We start from the raw sequence: 18,369 nt of genomic DNA, 5'->3' as shown, positions 1-18,369 counted from the left end.
ACCAGCTGAGTGAAAAATCTGGTCAAATGACCCCCATCACCAACGTTATGCAGGTATGTATAAGACTGTAATACCTAATTCAGAAAAGGAAATGAGCATTTAGGTTTGAGGCTTCTTGAGTAAAACTGAAACTAGACACCTCTCAGAATGTGTTGTTAGTTGTGGTGCAATTTTCCAGAATGTATTTGCCGCTTCCAAATAAATACAAACAGCAGAATCAGAATCTTTATTTATCCTGGAGAAATTCAATGAGCTATGAAGCTTTTTGTTCACAGATGTCCCGCAGAGACAAAGACTACACAGAGAGCCTTCAGCAGACTGCTAAGTGCAAGCACTGTTCATGAGCACCTATGAAGGCCTGTAAAGTGCAGGCCAAAATGGCGATGTTTACACAATGCAACCCGGGTGCTCATTTTATCGGGGAGGTGCAGGACCGGGCTCTAATATCGCTCGCCACTGATGTTAGCCGTGGCTGGGACTCAAACTCAGGTCCGGCGGGAAAGTAGCGCGGTGCGCCGACGACAACGCTACGGCTCCCCAATGGACCACGCGTGCGCGCAAGCATGAGGGAGGATCATCTCAAATATGTAGAATGCGCATTCCAATGCGCAGCCGAATGGAATGCTGTTTTCTAAACGTACCTAATGGTGGGATCAGTCACTATTGTGTTTTATTCGGATTGTGCGTGTCGACAAATCACAAAAGTGCTCGACATTGTCAGCCTTTGCATGGTGCAATCCGTGACATCAGCTCAGAGAGGTTCTAGGACAGGGGTCGGCAACCTACGGCTCCGGAGCCGCATGCGGCTCTTTACGGGCTGCTTCTTGACGATATGTACGTATGTACAGTATGTACTCAGATGCATTGCGGCTCTTGAAATACTGAATTTTGTACCGAATTGGAAAGAAATGGCTCTTCTTGTTATTTTGGTTGCCGACCCCTGTTTTAGGATTATCGTGAGCGCTTCCACGTGGTGACCCAAGCAGCCCATTCCGACGCATTGATTTCTTTAAGCAGCAACAGCAGCAACAGCGTGGGCCGAAGTTGCGCAATATAGGATTAGGTTGCGCAAGAAGCCCAGAAGTCAAGGCCCCCAGTAGGTGCCCGAGTTTTACTTTGGGCAGCGAGTGAGCAAACAATAACAACGACTTCAAGCCCCCCTCCTACACACGCCACTTCGCTGCTGCGCGGGGAGCTTCTCCACACGGGGCCAGTCACGGAGGGGGGGGGGGTGGAGGTTGTTGAGACACCGCACTTCACCACGCCAGTCATGGTGGGTCAGGGTAGAGCGGTGGGGGACCACGACTGGTTCAGGTATCACTCAGCACTCATCTTCCCCCATGGTTGGGAATCAAACTCAGCTTTGCTGGGTCCGTGGGCCCCGCGCGCCTACCACTGCGTCACCGCTCGCCCTGTGCCGCTTTGTGACTCGGCGAATTAATTTGCAAACGAACTCTGCGTGATTTACACGTCAATATTTTTGGCGTGAGTATATATTCCCGCGTACAAACGCGAAACTGAATGCGATCTATACCCGACATTTATACCCTGCCCCAGCGTTCTTCACTCATTTTCAAAGGGGGGCCAGTTTCGCCGATAAGACGTCGTCAGCGTGAGGACCGCCGCACCATTTGAAACCATCGTGGGGGGTTTGACAGCAGCACCATGACGACGACGATGGTGATGACGATGGTGATGATGGTGATGGGGGGGTGTTTTCACTTTAGTGTCTTTTCGGGGGCCGTACTAAAGGCCACCAGTGGCCGCCAGTGGCCCGCGGGCCTTGCAATGAACAACGCCGCTCTCTATACACTGACACAGACAGGAGCCAGGGGCGGGCCCAGTAGCGATCTGGACAATGCACCCACACAGGTGGCACAAACATCACTTGAGGCTTACGCCGAGAGCCCTGGCAATCACGCCCTAATCGTGTAATAGATGCACTGATCTTCAAGCCGCGCTGAAGAATGCGGAACTCTTCATCTTCCCGGTGCATGCAGTCCTTTTAATGTCAATCTCAACACTCTTTTGACCATCCTATGTGTTAAGGCATGTGAACAGTAATTTATATTTAGAGAAATATTTTTTTCCCTCGACATTATACACCAATTGGCATGACGTCACTTCTGCTTGGGTGCCACGGTGGCGAGAAAATGTCATCTCCCTCGCCTGGCACGCAGGAGCTCCTAGGTTCCATGCCGGACCCTGACGATGCCTGTCTGTTGTAGATTTGGAGCCTGCGTGTCCTCTCTCTGCGGTGCCCGCGTGGATTTTTCCTCCGGCTCTTTCTATTTTGCCCCTTCACTTTTAGAAACTGGCTTTGAAATTATTTGGCTGCTGCTATAATTTCCCACGTATGACCTAAGCCACTTCGATGAGGTATGATGTATAAGTTTATTTTGACTTGTTACACGGATGATGGTCCCGTTTATCCAGTTACCCGGCTATCTTACACGGGAGATCCGTGGTGCTGCGTGAGCACAGCAGCAGCAGCAGTAACAGAAAGCAAAAACATGGACATTGTAGAGAACGAGTTGAGGGTGCTGTGGCCAGCTCGCCTCTGAAGACGAGCCAATTGCTCAGTGGGCCTTAACTGGTGGAATAAATCAGTAATCGTAATAATAAGTGGGGATAATCGGAAGTCCCGCGGATATGACATTCCGTCAAGAAGCATCGTTATCCACAACTTTCATGCACTCCGCAAAGGAGTGTTATTGCATGTCAATGCAGTCACTTGTAATTCACAATTGTAGTTACTTTTGGGTAAGAGTGTCATGTAGGCATAATGTAAGTTTTTTTTTTAACATAACCCTCCACCACCCGACAGACAAAATCAAATCGAATTCGGAACAAACGTGCCAACTTGTTTTTTGTTCAGCAAACTGCAGGAATGTCGAAACGCCCAAGCGAAATTGTCGACAACTTTAGGACGACGTTTCGCTAGAGATTACATCCAGCATCACGGGGCGTTCACAAAAGCTCTCGTGAGAGCCTCCCCGCCCAATTAAAAGCCCCACTTATTTCTCATCAGAGCTGGGATGAGCCGAATGGAGTAAAATAAAATAAGTCTATCGTGCAGTCATTAGTGGCCGGCATTTGACCATGAACTCACTGCACGCGAGAACCGAAATTGATCCCCGGGTCATTTAGGAAATTCTGAATCGTGCCAAGCCCATCTCTAACGCAGGGGAGTAGCAGCACGGGGGCAAGCTGCGGCGAGGCCCGGCCACATGGAAAGGCTCTGCTACTACCGAGGTCTCCTCCATCGGCCTGTAGTTAATCAAACGACCGACGCTGCAATTCGTGACCCGACTACATTCGGTCAGCAGCAGCATTGGGAGCGTTTGCACGAGGCGTGAACGCCTCCTGGATCTGGCCACGCACGGATCGCCTGAATAGGTGGAAAGAGGTTATAAAACCACGCTTGAAAAACCAGTAACCCCAGTGTGTTTCAGTGACAGATTGGCAGGCAAGCCGAATGTCATCATTATAATCAGCCATGATGAATCCATGGTTGGGGTGCTCAAGTCACTGCCATCCCTCACAAATACACCAGATGTATACACCACAAACAGACCACAACTACACCAGGTGTATACACTACAAATACACAACAAATACACCACACAGAGACCACAACTACACCAGGTGTATACACCACAAATACACAACAAATACACCACACAGAGACCACAACTACACCAGGTGTATACACTACAAATACACAACAAATACACCACACAGAAACCACAACTACACCAGATGTATACACCACAAATACACAACAAATACACCACAAACAGACCACAAATACACCACAAACAGACCACAAATACACCAGATGTATACACCACAAACAGACCACAAATACACCACACATAGACCACAAATACGCCAGGTGTATACACTACAAATACACAACAAATACACCACAAACAGACCACAACTACACCAGGTGTATACACCACAAATACACAACAAATACACCACAAACAGACCACAAATACACCAGATGTATACACCACAAATACACAACAAATACACCACAAACATACCACAACTACACCAGATGTATACACCACAAATACACCAGATGCATTGGAAGTAATCAGAAAAGCCAACGCGTGCTCATGCCCGTCGGCACTGCGGAGCGCGCGGGTCAAAAGTCGCGTGAGAACCGGCGACTCGGCCGCACGCCCAGAGCGACGGCCGCGGCGAACGTGGCGAACGTGGCGAACGCAGCGACGCGGCGGGGCCCACGGCCGCGAGGAGACGAACGAGCCTGCGCGGCGCGGAAGAGCCCGCTCAAGTGGAGGTGAAAAGCCGAGGCGGTGAGACGCGCGCTCAGCGCAATGGGGTTATCCCCAAACAAACAAAACAAGAACCCCGGGGTCGCCGGCACGGCCACGCTCCGCGCACGGCACGGCACGCACGGCACGGCACGCACGGCACCACACGCACGGCACGGCACGGCACCACCCCGGGGAACGAGGCCAATGTGCGACACTTACTTGCTAACAAATCCGGATACTTCTCTCCATAAATGTTCTTCACGATGAAAGTTTTCCCCACCGCCACCCCCGAAGCTGTCAAAGGTGAATCCCCTTAGTTTTGTTGCGTCGATTTCTCCGGTTAAGCTGTTGCTATTGCAGCGAGTGCTTCTGTCGCGTTACACTTCACGGCACAGATACACACGGAGGGAAAGAGACACACAGAGAGAGAGAGAGGAGTCGGCTGGGTCGACCCGTGGGAACTGCAGAGCGGTGTGACGCGCGAGGCTTAAAACTCGCTCGGGGTGTGGCGGCACCGGGCCCTAAAACCAGAGTGGAGCGAGCGAGAGAGAGACAGGGAGAAGACGCCGAGAGCCCCACCTCGCTCACGCGCTGAGCAAACCCGCCTGACCGGATGCGCGAGCGTGCGGCCACGAACTGAGAGCGCAAACCATCGCTGGGGGAGCGGTGACACCAGAGGCTACCCCGGGGGGTGGGGGGGGGCATTAACCTTCCATCACTCACTCTTCTTTTCTCATTTGCCTTTTCTGCTGCTGCTGCTGCAGGTCACGTGGCTGTCGTGGTCGAGGTGCCGCCGGACAATCGAGGGCACGGGAGGCGCGCGCAGCATTGGCGAATCGGGGGGAGCGCGGGGGGGGAGACGCTCGGTGACATTCGGGTTCCCGTCGACGTCGACGGCGACTGCCGCCGATTCCTTCCACGAGCGATGCCACGGTGGAAAACGGAAACGGGTGGACAATAGGATTGGCTGACATCGGAAACAACGGCCAGGGTCATGCCTGGCTGAGGTAACAAAAAAAAACACGCGGGATTATTTACGTTAAAGCTCGGCGTGGTTAAGCTTTGTTACTGAAAACACATTCCTCGTGGAAGTGAATTTTTTGGTATTTAACCCAAAAGGGTCTCCTCCTTGCTGAGACGAGCAGGCCCATCTCCGTTGGCGGTCCCCGATGCCACAGTGGAACATTCCACATTCCCATGGTTGGAAGTAAAAACTGTTTTTTTTTCTTTCTCCAAAAGCAGCTGAGTGACGGGGGCCAGTCTCTCCGTCGGTGGCCGGGCGCGAGGAACCACAAAGTTGTGCCGTGCTTTAGTAACCCGGTGCCTACGTCACCGCACGAGGAGACACACCGACCCTCGCAAGGTGCCCGCCGTTCTTTTGTGTTCGTGGCATCTTCGTCCCCAACCCTGCATGCAACATTGCCCTGCATGTAACGTCACTGGCCCTGCATGCAACGTTGCCCTGCATGTAACGTCACCAGCCCTGCATGCAACATTGCCCTGCATGTAACGTCACCAGCCCTGCATGCAACATTGCCCTGCATGTAACGTCACCAGCCCTGCATGCAACATTGCCCTGCATGTAACGTCACCAGCCCTGCATGCAACATTGCCCTGCATGTAACGTCACCAGCCCTGCATGCAACATTGCCCTGCATGTAACGTCACCAGCCCTGCATGCAACGTTGCCGGCCAAGTGGCGGGAAGCGCGGCGGTCTGGTGACACTGCGGCGGTGCAGCACATCGCGGGACGCGCTGGGTCACGACCGCTAGGCAGCGCCACCCCCGCCACCCCCGCATGCCACCATCACCCGCGGCCAAACCAGTTGGAGGTGGCGTGAGCGAGATGTCACGCTCGGAGGAGATGGTGACGACAATGTTTATGTTCGTGCGCATGCTGAACTGCTTTTGCACCGTGAGTAGCCGGCCGTGCTAATCGGAGGTGCGGGGTGGAAGGACTAAAAACTTAACGCAACAATGTGCTTTTTAAAAAAATGTTGTTTCATCATCGACGGTACGTCTTCTTGTCGCTTTCACCGCTAGGCCCAGCCACTTCACCCCAACAAAAACAAAACTTAAGCGGAGTTTGGGTTTTTTTTCTTCAGCAGAGCCGAATCATCTCCCCCTGCCAAGTGCCTCGCCGTTCCGAGAGCCACCGCTCACGGTGATTATGGCTGTCGGGTCCTTTTAGACAAACAAACAAAGTCGCTGCTCGCCAGGGGCCTGCAACGGATTTAACAAGCGGAATTATCAGCAATTAACAGGGGATTTTCTGCTTCCGTATTTTCTGTCGACTCAAAAACTTTACAGAGACGTCGGTTACTGTCGCGGGAACTTGACGTGCGTTAAAAAATCGGATAAATTAACTTCACCCCAAGCCACGCCTCTGGGTAATGCGCTCTAATCCCTTAATAGCCCCCCCCCCCCGCCCCCCCCCCCCCCGCCGCCTCCCCCACCACCGACGAGGAGGGAGAATGAGACCACGGTACAGCCTCTGCCCCGCGTGTCATCGCGAGGACCAGGCATGCCGCCTGTCTTGGTTTCCCAAGCGTTGTCCACCTTTCAAGGTGGCCCGTCCTGGGAAAAATCCGTAGAAAAGTCTTCCCGGAACATTCAAAGTCCACGGCCTCTGTCAGTTGGGCAATAATAATGCACCACTCAAGGCAATGGATATATGACTGCCGGGTGACATGTGACTGGGCGCGCCCGTGGTAGCGAATGTGTCTGTGTGTAAGCCTGTTAAACAACGACAACAGCCGCCGCCGTCCGCCACGAAGTGACGGTGACGTCACCACGGCGCCTGTGCCAGGCCAGGTGCACTTTGAGGTCACGTGAAGTGCCGAAGGCTCGCTGCTGGCAAGTCACGGGACAGACCCAGGTGGTGCCATGGGCTGACTGACTGAGATGACCGGCAGATTCATTCACCATCCACCGCCCTGAACACTCAACCCACCCGCCCGCCCCCGTCCCCAGAGTTGCGATGAATTGTCACCATTCGGAGCCGCGATTCGATTGAAGAATCGACTCCGCTTCGTCCCGTTTACCACCGTCGCGTTCGCATTGTTTCTCTCATTTATTATGACCCGTTTTCTTCACTCCGTCAGCCGAAGCGCGACATTCATCTGCGCGAGTCGTAAATGATACATTTTCGGACTCGCGATTTGATGCGCGTATCCGCCGTCAGCACGAGAATCGTCAGTAACGATGCGCCGTCAGCACGAGAATCGTCAGTAACGATGCGCCGTCAGCACGAGAATCGTCAGTAACGATGCGCCGTCAGCACGAGAATCGTCAGTAACGATGCGCCGTCAGCACGAGAATCGTCAGTAACGATGCGCCGTCAGCACGAGAATCGTCAGTAACGATGCGCCGTCAGCACGAGAATCGTCAGTAACGATGCGCCGTCAGCACGAGAATCGTCAGTAACGATGCGCCGTCAGCACGAGAATCGTCAGTAACGATGCGCCGTCAGCACGAGAATCGTCAGTAACGATGCGCCGTCAGCACGAGAATCGTCAGTAACGATGCGCCGTCAGCACGAGAATCGTCAGTAACGATGCGCCGTCAGCACGAGAATCGTCAGTAACGATGCGCCGTCAGCACGAGAATCGTCAGTAACGATGCGCCGTCAGCACGAGAATCGTCAGTAACGATGCGCCGTCAGCACGAGAATCGTCAGTAACGATGCGCCGTCAGCACGAGAATCGTCAGTAACGATGCGCGTCAGCAAGAATCGTCAGTAACGATGCGCCGTCAGCACGAGAATCGTCAGTAACGATGCGCCGTCAGCACGAGAATCGTCAGTAACGATGCGCCGTCAGCACGAGAATCGTCAGTAACGATGCGCCGTCAGCACGAGAATCGTCAGTAACGATGCGCCGTCAGCACGAGAATCGTCAGTAACGATGCGCCGTCAGCACGAGAATCGTCAGTAACGATGCGCCGTCAGCACGAGAATCGTCAGTAACGATGCGCCGTCAGCACGAGAATCGTCAGTAACGATGCGCCGTCAGCACGAGAATCGTCAGTAACGATGCGCCGTCAGCACGAGAATCGTCAGTAACGATGCGCCGTCAGCACGAGAATCGTCAGTAACGATGCGCCGTCAGCACGAGAATCGTCAGTAACGATGCGCCGTCAGCACGAGAATCGTCAGTAACGATGCGCCGTCAGCACGAGAATCGTCAGTAACGATGCGCCGTCAGCACGAGAATCGTCAGTAACGATGCGCCGTCAGCACGAGAATCGTCAGTAACGATGCGCCGTCAGCACGAGAATCGTCAGTAACGATGCGCCGTCAGCACGAGAATCGTCAGTAACGATGCGCCGTCAGCACGAGAATCGTCAGTAACGATGCGCCGTCAGCACGAGAATCGTCAGTAACGATGCGCCGTCAGCACGAGAATCGTCAGTAACGATGCGCCGTCAGCACGAGAATCGTCAGTAACGATGCGCCGTCAGCACGAGAATCGTCAGTAACGATGCGCCGTCAGCACGAGAATCGTCAGTAACGATGCGCCGTCAGCACGAGAATCGTCAGTAACGATGCGCCGTCAGCACGAGAATCGTCAGTAACGATGCGCCGTCAGCACGAGAATCGTCAGTAACGATGCGCCGTCAGCACGAGAATCGTCAGTAACGATGCGCCGTCAGCACGAGAATCGTCAGTAACGATGCGCCGTCAGCACGAGAATCGTCAGTAACGATGCGCCGTCAGCACGAGAATCGTCAGTAACGATGCGCCGTCAGCACGAGAATCGTCAGTAACGATGCGCCGTCAGCACGAGAATCGTCAGTAACGATGCGCCGTCAGCACGAGAATCGTCAGTAACGATGCGCCGTCAGCACGAGAATCGTCAGTAACGATGCGCCGTCAGCACGAGAATCGTCAGTAACGATGCGCCGTCAGCACGAGAATCGTCAGTAACGATGCGCCGTCAGCACGAGAATCGTCAGTAACGATGCGCCGTCAGCACGAGAATCGTCAGTAACGATGCGCCGTCAGCACGAGAATCGTCAGTAACGATGCGCCGTCAGCACGAGAATCGTCAGTAACGATGCGCCGTCAGCACGAGAATCGTCAGTAACGATGCGCCGTCAGCACGAGAATCGTCAGTAACGATGCGCCGTCAGCACGAGAATCGTCAGTAACGATGCGCCGTCAGCACGAGAATCGTCAGTAACGATGCGCCGTCAGCACGAGAATCGTCAGTAACGATGCGCCGTCAGCACGAGAATCGTCAGTAACGATGCGCCGTCAGCACGAGAATCGTCAGTAACGATGCGCCGTCAGCACGAGAATCGTCAGTAACGATGCGCCGTCAGCACGAGAATCGTCAGTACGATGCGCCGTCAGCACGAGAATCGTCAGTAACGATGCGCCGTCAGCACGAGAATCGTCAGTAACGATGCGCCGTCAGCACGAGAATCGTCAGTAACGATGCGCCGTCAGCACGAGAATCGTCAGTAACGATGCGCCGTCAGCACGAGAATCGTCAGTAACGATGCGCCGTCAGCACGAGAATCGTCAGTAACGATGCGCCGTCAGCACGAGAATCGTCAGTAACGATGCGCCGTCAGCACGAGAATCGTCAGTAACGATGCGCCGTCAGCACGAGAATCGTCAGTAACGATGCGCCGTCAGCACGAGAATCGTCAGTAACGATGCGCCGTCAGCACGAGAATCGTCAGTAACGATGCGCCGTCAGCACGAGAATCGTCAGTAACGATGCGCCGTCAGCACGAGAATCGTCAGTAACGATGCGCCGTCAGCACGAGAATCGTCAGTAACGATGCGCCGTCAGCACGAGAATCGTCAGTAACGATGCGCCGTCAGCACGAGAATCGTCAGTAACGATGCGCCGTCAGCACGAGAATCGTCAGTAACGATGCGCCGTCAGCACGAGAATCGTCAGTAACGATGCGCCGTCAGCACGAGAATCGTCAGTAACGATGCGCCGTCAGCACGAGAATCGTCAGTAACGATGCGCCGTCAGCACGAGAATCGTCAGTAACGATGCGCCGTCAGCACGAGAATCGTCAGTAACGATGCGCCGTCAGCACGAGAATCGTCAGTAACGATGCGCCGTCAGCACGAGAATCGTCAGTAACGATGCGCCGTCAGCACGAGAATCGTCAGTAACGATGCGCCGTCAGCACGAGAATCGTCAGTAACGATGCGCCGTCAGCACGAGAATCGTCAGTAACGATGCGCCGTCAGCACGAGAATCGTCAGTAACGATGCGCCGTCAGCACGAGAATCGTCAGTAACGATGCGCCGTCAGCACGAGAATCGTCAGTAACGATGCGCCGTCAGCACGAGAATCGTCAGTAACGATGCGCCGTCAGCACGAGAATCGTCAGTAACGATGCCGCAGCACGAGAATCGTCAGACGGATGCGCCCGTCGCACGAATCGTCAGTAACGATGCGCCGTCAGCACGAGAATCGTCAGTAACGATGCGCCGTCAGGCACGAGAATCGTCAGTAACGATGCGCCGTCAGCACGAGAATCGTCAGTAACGATGCGCCGTCAGCACGAGAATCGTCAGTAACGATGCGCCGTCAGCACGAGAATCGTCAGTAACGATGCGCCGTCAGCACGAGAATCGTCAGTAACGATGCGCCGTCAGCACGAGAATCGTCAGTAACGATGCGCCGTCAGCACGAGAATCGTCAGTAACGATGCGCCGTCAGCACGAGAATCGTCAGTAACGATGCGCCGTCAGCACGAGAATCGTCAGTAACGATGCGCCGTCAGCACGAGAATCGTCAGTAACGATGCGCCGTCAGCACGAGAATCGTCAGTAACGATGCGCCGTCAGCACGAGAATCGTCAGTAACGATGCGCCGTCAGCACGAGAATCGTCAGTAACGATGCGCCGTCAGCACGAGAATCGTCAGTAACGATGCGCCGTCAGCACGAGAATCGTCAGTAACGATGCGCCGTCAGCACGAGAATCGTCAGTAACGATGCGCCGTCAGCACGAGAATCGTCAGTAACGATGCGCCGTCAGCACGAGAATCGTCAGTAACGATGCGCCGTCAGCACGAGAATCGTCAGTAACGATGCGCCGTCAGCACGAGAATCGTCAGTAACGATGCGCCGTCAGCACGAGAATCGTCAGTAACGATGCGCCGTCAGCACGAGAATCGTCAGTAACGATGCGCCGTCAGCACGAGAATCGTCAGTAACGATGCGCCGTCAGCACGAGAATCGTCAGTAACGATGCGCCGTCAGCACGAGAATCGTCAGTAACGATGCGCCGTCAGCACGAGAATCGTCAGTAACGATGCGCCGTCAGCACGAGAATCGTCAGTAACGATGCGCCGTCAGCACGAGAATCGTCAGTAACGATGCGCCGTCAGCACGAGAATCGTCAGTAACGATGCGCCGTCAGCACGAGAATCGTCAGTAACGATGCGCCGTCAGCACGAGAATCGTCAGTAACGATGCGCCGTCAGCACGAGAATCGTCAGTAACGATGCGCCGTCAGCACGAGAATCGTCAGTAACGATGCGCCGTCAGCACGAGAATCGTCAGTAACGATGCGCCGTCAGCACGAGAATCGTCAGTAACGATGCGCCGTCAGCACGAGAATCGTCAGTAACGATGCGCCGTCAGCACGAGAATCGTCAGTAACGATGCGCCGTCAGCACGAGAATCGTCAGTAACGATGCGCCGTCAGCACGAGAATCGTCAGTAACGATGCGCCGTCAGCACGAGAATCGTCAGTAACGATGCGCCGTCAGCACGAGAATCGTCAGTAACGATGCGCCGTCAGCACGAGAATCGTCAGTAACGATGCGCCGTCAGCACGAGAATCGTCAGTAACGATGCGCCGTCAGCACGAGAATCGTCAGTAACGATGCGCCGTCAGCACGAGAATCGTCAGTAACGATGCGCCGTCAGCACGAGAATCGTCAGTAACGATGCGCCGTCAGCACGAGAATCGTCAGTAACGATGCGCCGTCAGCACGAGAATCGTCAGTAACGATGCGTCGTCAGCACGAGAATCGTCAGTAACGATGCGCCGTCAGCACGAGAATCGTCAGTAACGATGCGCCGTCAGCACGAGAATCGTCAGTAACGATGCGTCGTCAGCACGAGAATCGTCAGTAACCGATGCGTCGTCAGCACGAGAATCGTCAGTAACGATGCGCCGTCAGCACGAGAATCGTCAGTAACGATGCGCCGTCAGCACGAGAATCGTCAGTAACGATGCGCCGTCAGCACGAGAATCGTCAGTAACGATGCGCCGTCAGCACGAGAATCGTCAGTAACGATGCGTCGTCAGCACGAGAATCGTCAGTAACGATGCGCCGTCAGCACGAGAATCGTCAGTAACGATGCGCCGTCAGCACGAGAATCGTCAGTAACGATGCGCCGTCAGCACGAGAATCGTCAGTAACGATGCGTCGTCAGCACGAGAATCGTCAGTAACGATGCGTCGTCAGCACGAGAATCGTCAGTAACGATGCGTCGTCAGCACGAGAATCGTCAGTAACGATGCGTCGTCAGCACGAGAATCGTCAGTAACGATGCGTCGTCAGCACGAGAATCGTCAGTAACGATGCGCCGTCAGCACGAGAATCGTCAGTAACGATGCGTCGTCAGCACGAGAATCGTCAGTAACGATGCGTCGTCAGCACGAGAATCGTCAGTAACGATGCGTCGTCAGCACGAGAATCGTCAGTAACGATGCGTCGTTGAAAGCCAAGTTTCCACGGCGTGCTGCAATCCCCGCGGACCTCGGTTTGCCTCCTGGCCATGAACAACATCTGGGCCTCCCCTAGATCAGTTCAGCATAAAATGTTCATGAGCAAGTGGTGTATGGTAATGAGCCCACCATCAAATTATTATAATAATAAATCCATGTATATAGCGCTTCTCATCAAGGATCTCAAAGTGCTGTACAGGACATAGCAGCAGCAGCACTCAGCATAAAAATATATTACAAGTGAAATAATCCATTTACTAAATGAACTAAAAGCTTAATAAGCGGAAGTGTATGAATAGGTTTAGGGCGCATTTTTTAAATGTCCACAGACTCTGTGAGATCCCTGATATGTCGTGGAAGTGCGTTCCTGGGGGCTACGCGGGAACAAGCTCGGCCACCCACAGACCGAATTCTCGATCTGGGATTGCAGAGAAGATCTGCAGCATGCCCAGGCCCTAAGGGACCTTGAGGGGACATGGGTGCGACGATGTAGGCTGGGGCAAGATGGTTACGCGAGTTGTCGGTCTAAATTGGTATTCACCCTCAACGGGCCCCCTGACAATGATGACAAATTGTGTCGTCATTGCCATGCCTGCTGCCTGCCATTGCCAAGCACGTGGGGTGATGTACTGCCGTCTGAGAGTTCGAGCAGACACTGACTTTCATGACATTACTCCGCGAGCATACTTGACGATTTATTTATCCACGTGGGGTTTTGCATGCCGGGTGCTTGTCTGTCAGCTGACAGTGGTGGCTACTGATATCCTAAGCCCATCTTGGACCTCCGCTCGGGCGACTCAGCCTTAACACAACTACTTGGCAGATTTTGTAAAACACCAGCAGTGCCGGCTTCAACAGGTGCTCGCTAACAGCATTTGCCCAAATAGCCGGTAAGTATATATGTTGAACTTCTTTCGCACCGTGCGTAGCAGTTCTAAAGAAATCAGTTTTCAAACTAGATGATTTAAAAGTGCATAGCTCCAGTGGCTTCCTAATATTGGAAGGAAGAGCGTTCCAGACGGCCGCACAAGCGCGCGCGTGTGTGTGAGTACTCACGCGGTGGTGCAGCGGTTAGCGTGCTGCGCTATGAACCTGGCTAACACCAGTGACAATTATTTGAACAAGTTCTGGGCCTCCCCTAGGTTGACTCAGCCTCAAACGAGTACCGGGTATGATGTGTAAACATCGCCACCAGGGGGACAGAGACGACCGGGAGCAGTGCTGGCCACCCACCCCCTCGTGTGCCGGACCGGCCTTAATAGGTGCTACTCGCTAACACCACTTGCCGCAAAAGTATGTTAAGGCTACATGGGTGATCTTTGTCTTGTACTCACGCGCTGATATCCTCCCTGCTCTCCCCTCCGATGAAGAGCTCCCTGTCGGGCGCGGCGATGCGCAGCGAGTGCTTGCGTCCCGTCCGCTCCTCCGCACCCGCGACCTCCGTGCACTGGGCCAAGTTCAGCGTGCCCTGGGGCAGCGTGCTGGGCTGAGAACACACAACACAAACAAAGATCCCCCGTGTAACCTCAACAGACCGTCGGGGCAAGCGCTGTTAGCGAGCAGCACCTACGAAGGCCGACACGGCACACGAGGCAGGGTGGGTGGCGAGAACCACGCCCGGCCGCCTTTGTCTCCCCAGTGGCGTTGTTGACCCACCGCAGTGGGTACTCATTTGATGCCGAGTCGACTTAGGGGAGGCCCAGCACCGGTTCGCACGTGCGCACAGGATCGAGGCGGCCGCCGTTACCGGTCTCCGACCATCGTTGCCTCCTTCGTCCGTGCAGGAAGTGAGGCTCACCTCTGCTGCGTCGAGTTACTCATTGCAGGCTGCGATGGCCGAGGGGGGGATGGACACCCCGCGGACAATGTTCCAAGTTTGCCGCAACTTCATGGGACCCCGGAGGCCCAAGCCGCGGTGTATCATTCACCAGAAACCCACGCGGGCCCGCACGTCGGTTTTTTTTGCGGGCAATGATTGCAGCATCGTTCTCAAACGCAGGTTCTCACTGTGCACCTCTTGTTGAAGGTAAGGTGTTTATTTAAGTGTCCGATGTGTATATTTTTACAGGTTGCTTATTTATTGCAATGTTTAGCATGGGGAGAGCATTAATCAGGAGAGGCTAGGATCGTGAAAAGCACATGTGCAACAATGCTTGGACCTGAATGTATTCCAGGCAAAGATCTTCCCGTATAGCTTTCATAGACTGTTGTGGCAAGTGCCCCACTAGGTACTCATTTGAGGCTAAGTCGACCTAAAGAAGGCCCAGGATCGGTGCAGATAATCGTCACTGGTGTTGGCCGTAAACAGGAAAGGAACACTGGTCGCCGGGTTTGTATCGCAGTGCGCTAACCACTCCGCCACCGCTCCCCGCAATGTATTCGCACACACACAGTGGATGCATACAGCCAAGTGAACACACGTGCATAGATACATACAACAGGTTCATAAAGCAGTGCAGAGTTAACCACCGTGCCACCCCCTCCCCCGCGCACACCCACACATGTATACACACAAGCACATATGAGCAGACACAAAGACGTCCACACAAGCTTTCAATGCTAGGGAGGCAACGCTTTGATTTCAAACCAGTGAAAGCTCCTCTTCTAGATCAGTTGTTCCTAACCTGGGGTGCGTGATGCCCTTTCTGGGGGTGCGAGACGTGGGCAGATATTTTTAGAAAGTAAATCATCGAAAACACATCAAGCCTATGTATGTATTAACATAATTAAAAACATAATACGATTGAGATCCAAAGGGGTGCAAGGCTGCAGTAAAGCTTAAGGAGCACGGTTCGAGTTATAGAATCAGAATCTTTATTTCCAAATGGGGGAATCCGAGTTATAGGAAGACCACCGACAAACGCGTACGTCTCAAACATGACCCAGAGCGACGGCTGCGACACCCACGGGCACAAGGCACAAAGGGTTCACAGCCACACACACAAACACAAGATTAACGATAACGCTGAACTATCAACTGTGTCCTTTTTGGTTCTTTCGGTAAAGTCACGTAGGTATAAAAAATAAAATATACCCACGTGAATTTACCGAAAGAACCAAAGAGTATGGATCCCTGCAGTCACGAAAACTTCAAATCTAGATATCAACTATGTCGTTTATCCATTGTCTTTCAAAAAAAGGGGACAGAAGCAGAGGTCGCAACCGGGTACCCGATACCCGTACCCTACCCGATACCCGGCTACCCGTACCCGGCCGGGTACGGGTACCCGTTTGCAACCCTGGTGCGGCCGGGTACGGGTACGGGTAAGGAATCAAAACCCATTTGCGCCCTCTGGACAGAAGGCAAAGTGATTTCCCCGCTCTCCTGGTGGAAATTCCACACTCCTATGGTGGGGTCAAGTTTGTTCGCAGGACAACCACTATTCGCTTTCCCCAATAGGTTGTAGAGCACTCATTTTATCAACGCCGGAGGGTTGCTGAATTGAGCCAATCCCTTACCAGGATTTAAAACTCGCGCGTACTTCTTGCGAGCCATGTACTCCGCTACACAGCCATATATATAAATCATAATTCATCTAACATCATCAAGCGCTGGCATTTACACCTCCGTAACTCATGCGGCACATTTAGTAATTGCTGCTGCCAAATCCATCATCACCGCATGTCACATGACCTTAGTTTAATCACCAAATACTTAATTTAAAATTGAAATTATTTTTTGCAGCTTTGGTGTATCTGCAGCGATAAATTGTTGACATTAAAATAAATAATATTGAACAGCCCTTGGTCTAGCCACGGCTGAATGAGGGCCTTCCCATGTTATATCAGTCACGGGGGGTTTGTTTGACCGTACTTCGCCACGCTGGGCAGTACGCGGTTGGCAAATGGGTGGCGAGGAGTCCCAGGATTTGTTCCGATATCACTCGTCGCTGTTGGTAGCCGTGGCCGGCAATCGAACTGAGGTTGACGACTTCATGGCTCTATGCGCTAACAACCGCTGTGCCACCACTCCACCATGACCAAATTAAATACAAGTTAATCATTGTCGACCAATTTTCTCCTTCCAAATTGGTCACGTGTTTTTGTTGTTTTTGTCGTCGATTTCTGCTCAAACCACACGCACTGCAGCTGCTGGGTTTTCTCCTTCTTCAGAGTGACGTTTGAATGAAGGTTACAAATTAAGTAAATAAACCAAGAGAACAAATTCCCCTCTCTTGCAGCAGCAGCAGTAGCAGCAAAGTCAGCCCACGGCGCGCGGCGGCACGAAGCCCATTGTTGATCTTTCCGTAATACTCGGCGGTGGGCGTAACCCCAACCCCCAAGGTCACCGGGGTCAGGGCTCACCAAAGGGCTGTGCGCGTGCGATGGTTTAACCCGGCGCGCGTGGCACGGGGCCCATCGCAAGTGACGGAGAGAGAGAATCAAACAAAACAATCGTAACACCCACCAACCAAGGTGACCATCAACAGGGGCAGGGCTGCAGCCCTGCGCCCTGGTTAATGCCGAGCCCCCCCCCCCCCCCCTCTACATCCTAAGGCAGTCTCCCCTCGTTATTCGCGAGGGATACGTTCCGGAGACGCTCGTGAACAGCAAAATAGCAAAATTCGTGGAATAATGATATTGGCCTACGCACACCTGTCTTTTCTCAATGAATTGCCTTAAATAAATACATCAATAAGCTATTAAATTAAAATTATCATAAAAGCACAAGCAAAAAAAAACATGTGCTTATAACAATAAACACAAAGTAGATGAAATGTAACATGAAAGTATTAACGACTATAATGAGCCAAGAATGTCTGTGTGTCCCGCGCGTAACGTCACTCCACGTCGGGCAGCCCCCCTCATTAATACTCATGAAGAGGTGACGTCCTCCACATGGACCCCCCCCCGCCTCATTAATAATCATGAGCGGGTGACATCACTCCACATCGAACAGCCCCCCTCATTAATAATCATGAAGAGGTGACGTCTTCCAAATGGACACCCTGCCATTAATATTAATTAGTGGGTGACGTCACACCACATGGGGGGGCGAGGCGCCTCCTCCCCCCTCCTCGGCGTCAACTTACAACCCTCACTACAAAGGCAGAACCCTCCAGCGGCCTTAGAAATTGCACACGAATTGATGCAATTGTAATCTAGCTCTCAGAGACACCGTCTTGTTCAGTTATATGTTTATTTATCATGAATAAAGTCCGCCGACTCACCAATAACTTAACGAGCAATGGCGAGTGACTATATACACTTGGGTAACTTAGGTAAATCTATTCTGAGACATAACTCTGAGTCTTCCAAGACGACAAGGTGCCCACTCCAGGATGGTGAAGAGGACCCGCTGAAAGGTGACGACGGTGATGGCAGTTCCCCTACAACAACAGCCCAGAGCCCCGGTTC

The 18,369-nt window shown here is 53.1% G+C and overlaps 1 protein-coding gene across 1 annotated transcript in view; it reads right to left on the bottom strand.

Moving 5' to 3' along the window:
* Positions 1–18,369, bottom strand: part of LOC133347130 (myosin phosphatase Rho-interacting protein-like) — a 116,535-nt gene that overhangs the window by 19,403 nt on the left and 78,763 nt on the right. The window contains exon 4 of the mRNA XM_061559131.1: positions 14,346–14,497. Coding sequence (XP_061415115.1) covers positions 14,346–14,497 — 152 coding nt within the window. The remainder of the gene's footprint in view (positions 1–14,345; positions 14,498–18,369) is intronic.

Source organism: Lethenteron reissneri, chromosome 3 (assembly GCF_015708825.2).
Source record: "Lethenteron reissneri isolate LAM-NWPU_2019-01 chromosome 3, ASM1570882v1, whole genome shotgun sequence".
NCBI lineage: Eukaryota > Metazoa > Chordata > Hyperoartia > Petromyzontiformes > Petromyzontidae > Lethenteron > Lethenteron reissneri.
Note: the sequence above shows the minus strand (reverse complement) of the source record. Positions and strands in the feature narration are given on the sequence as shown.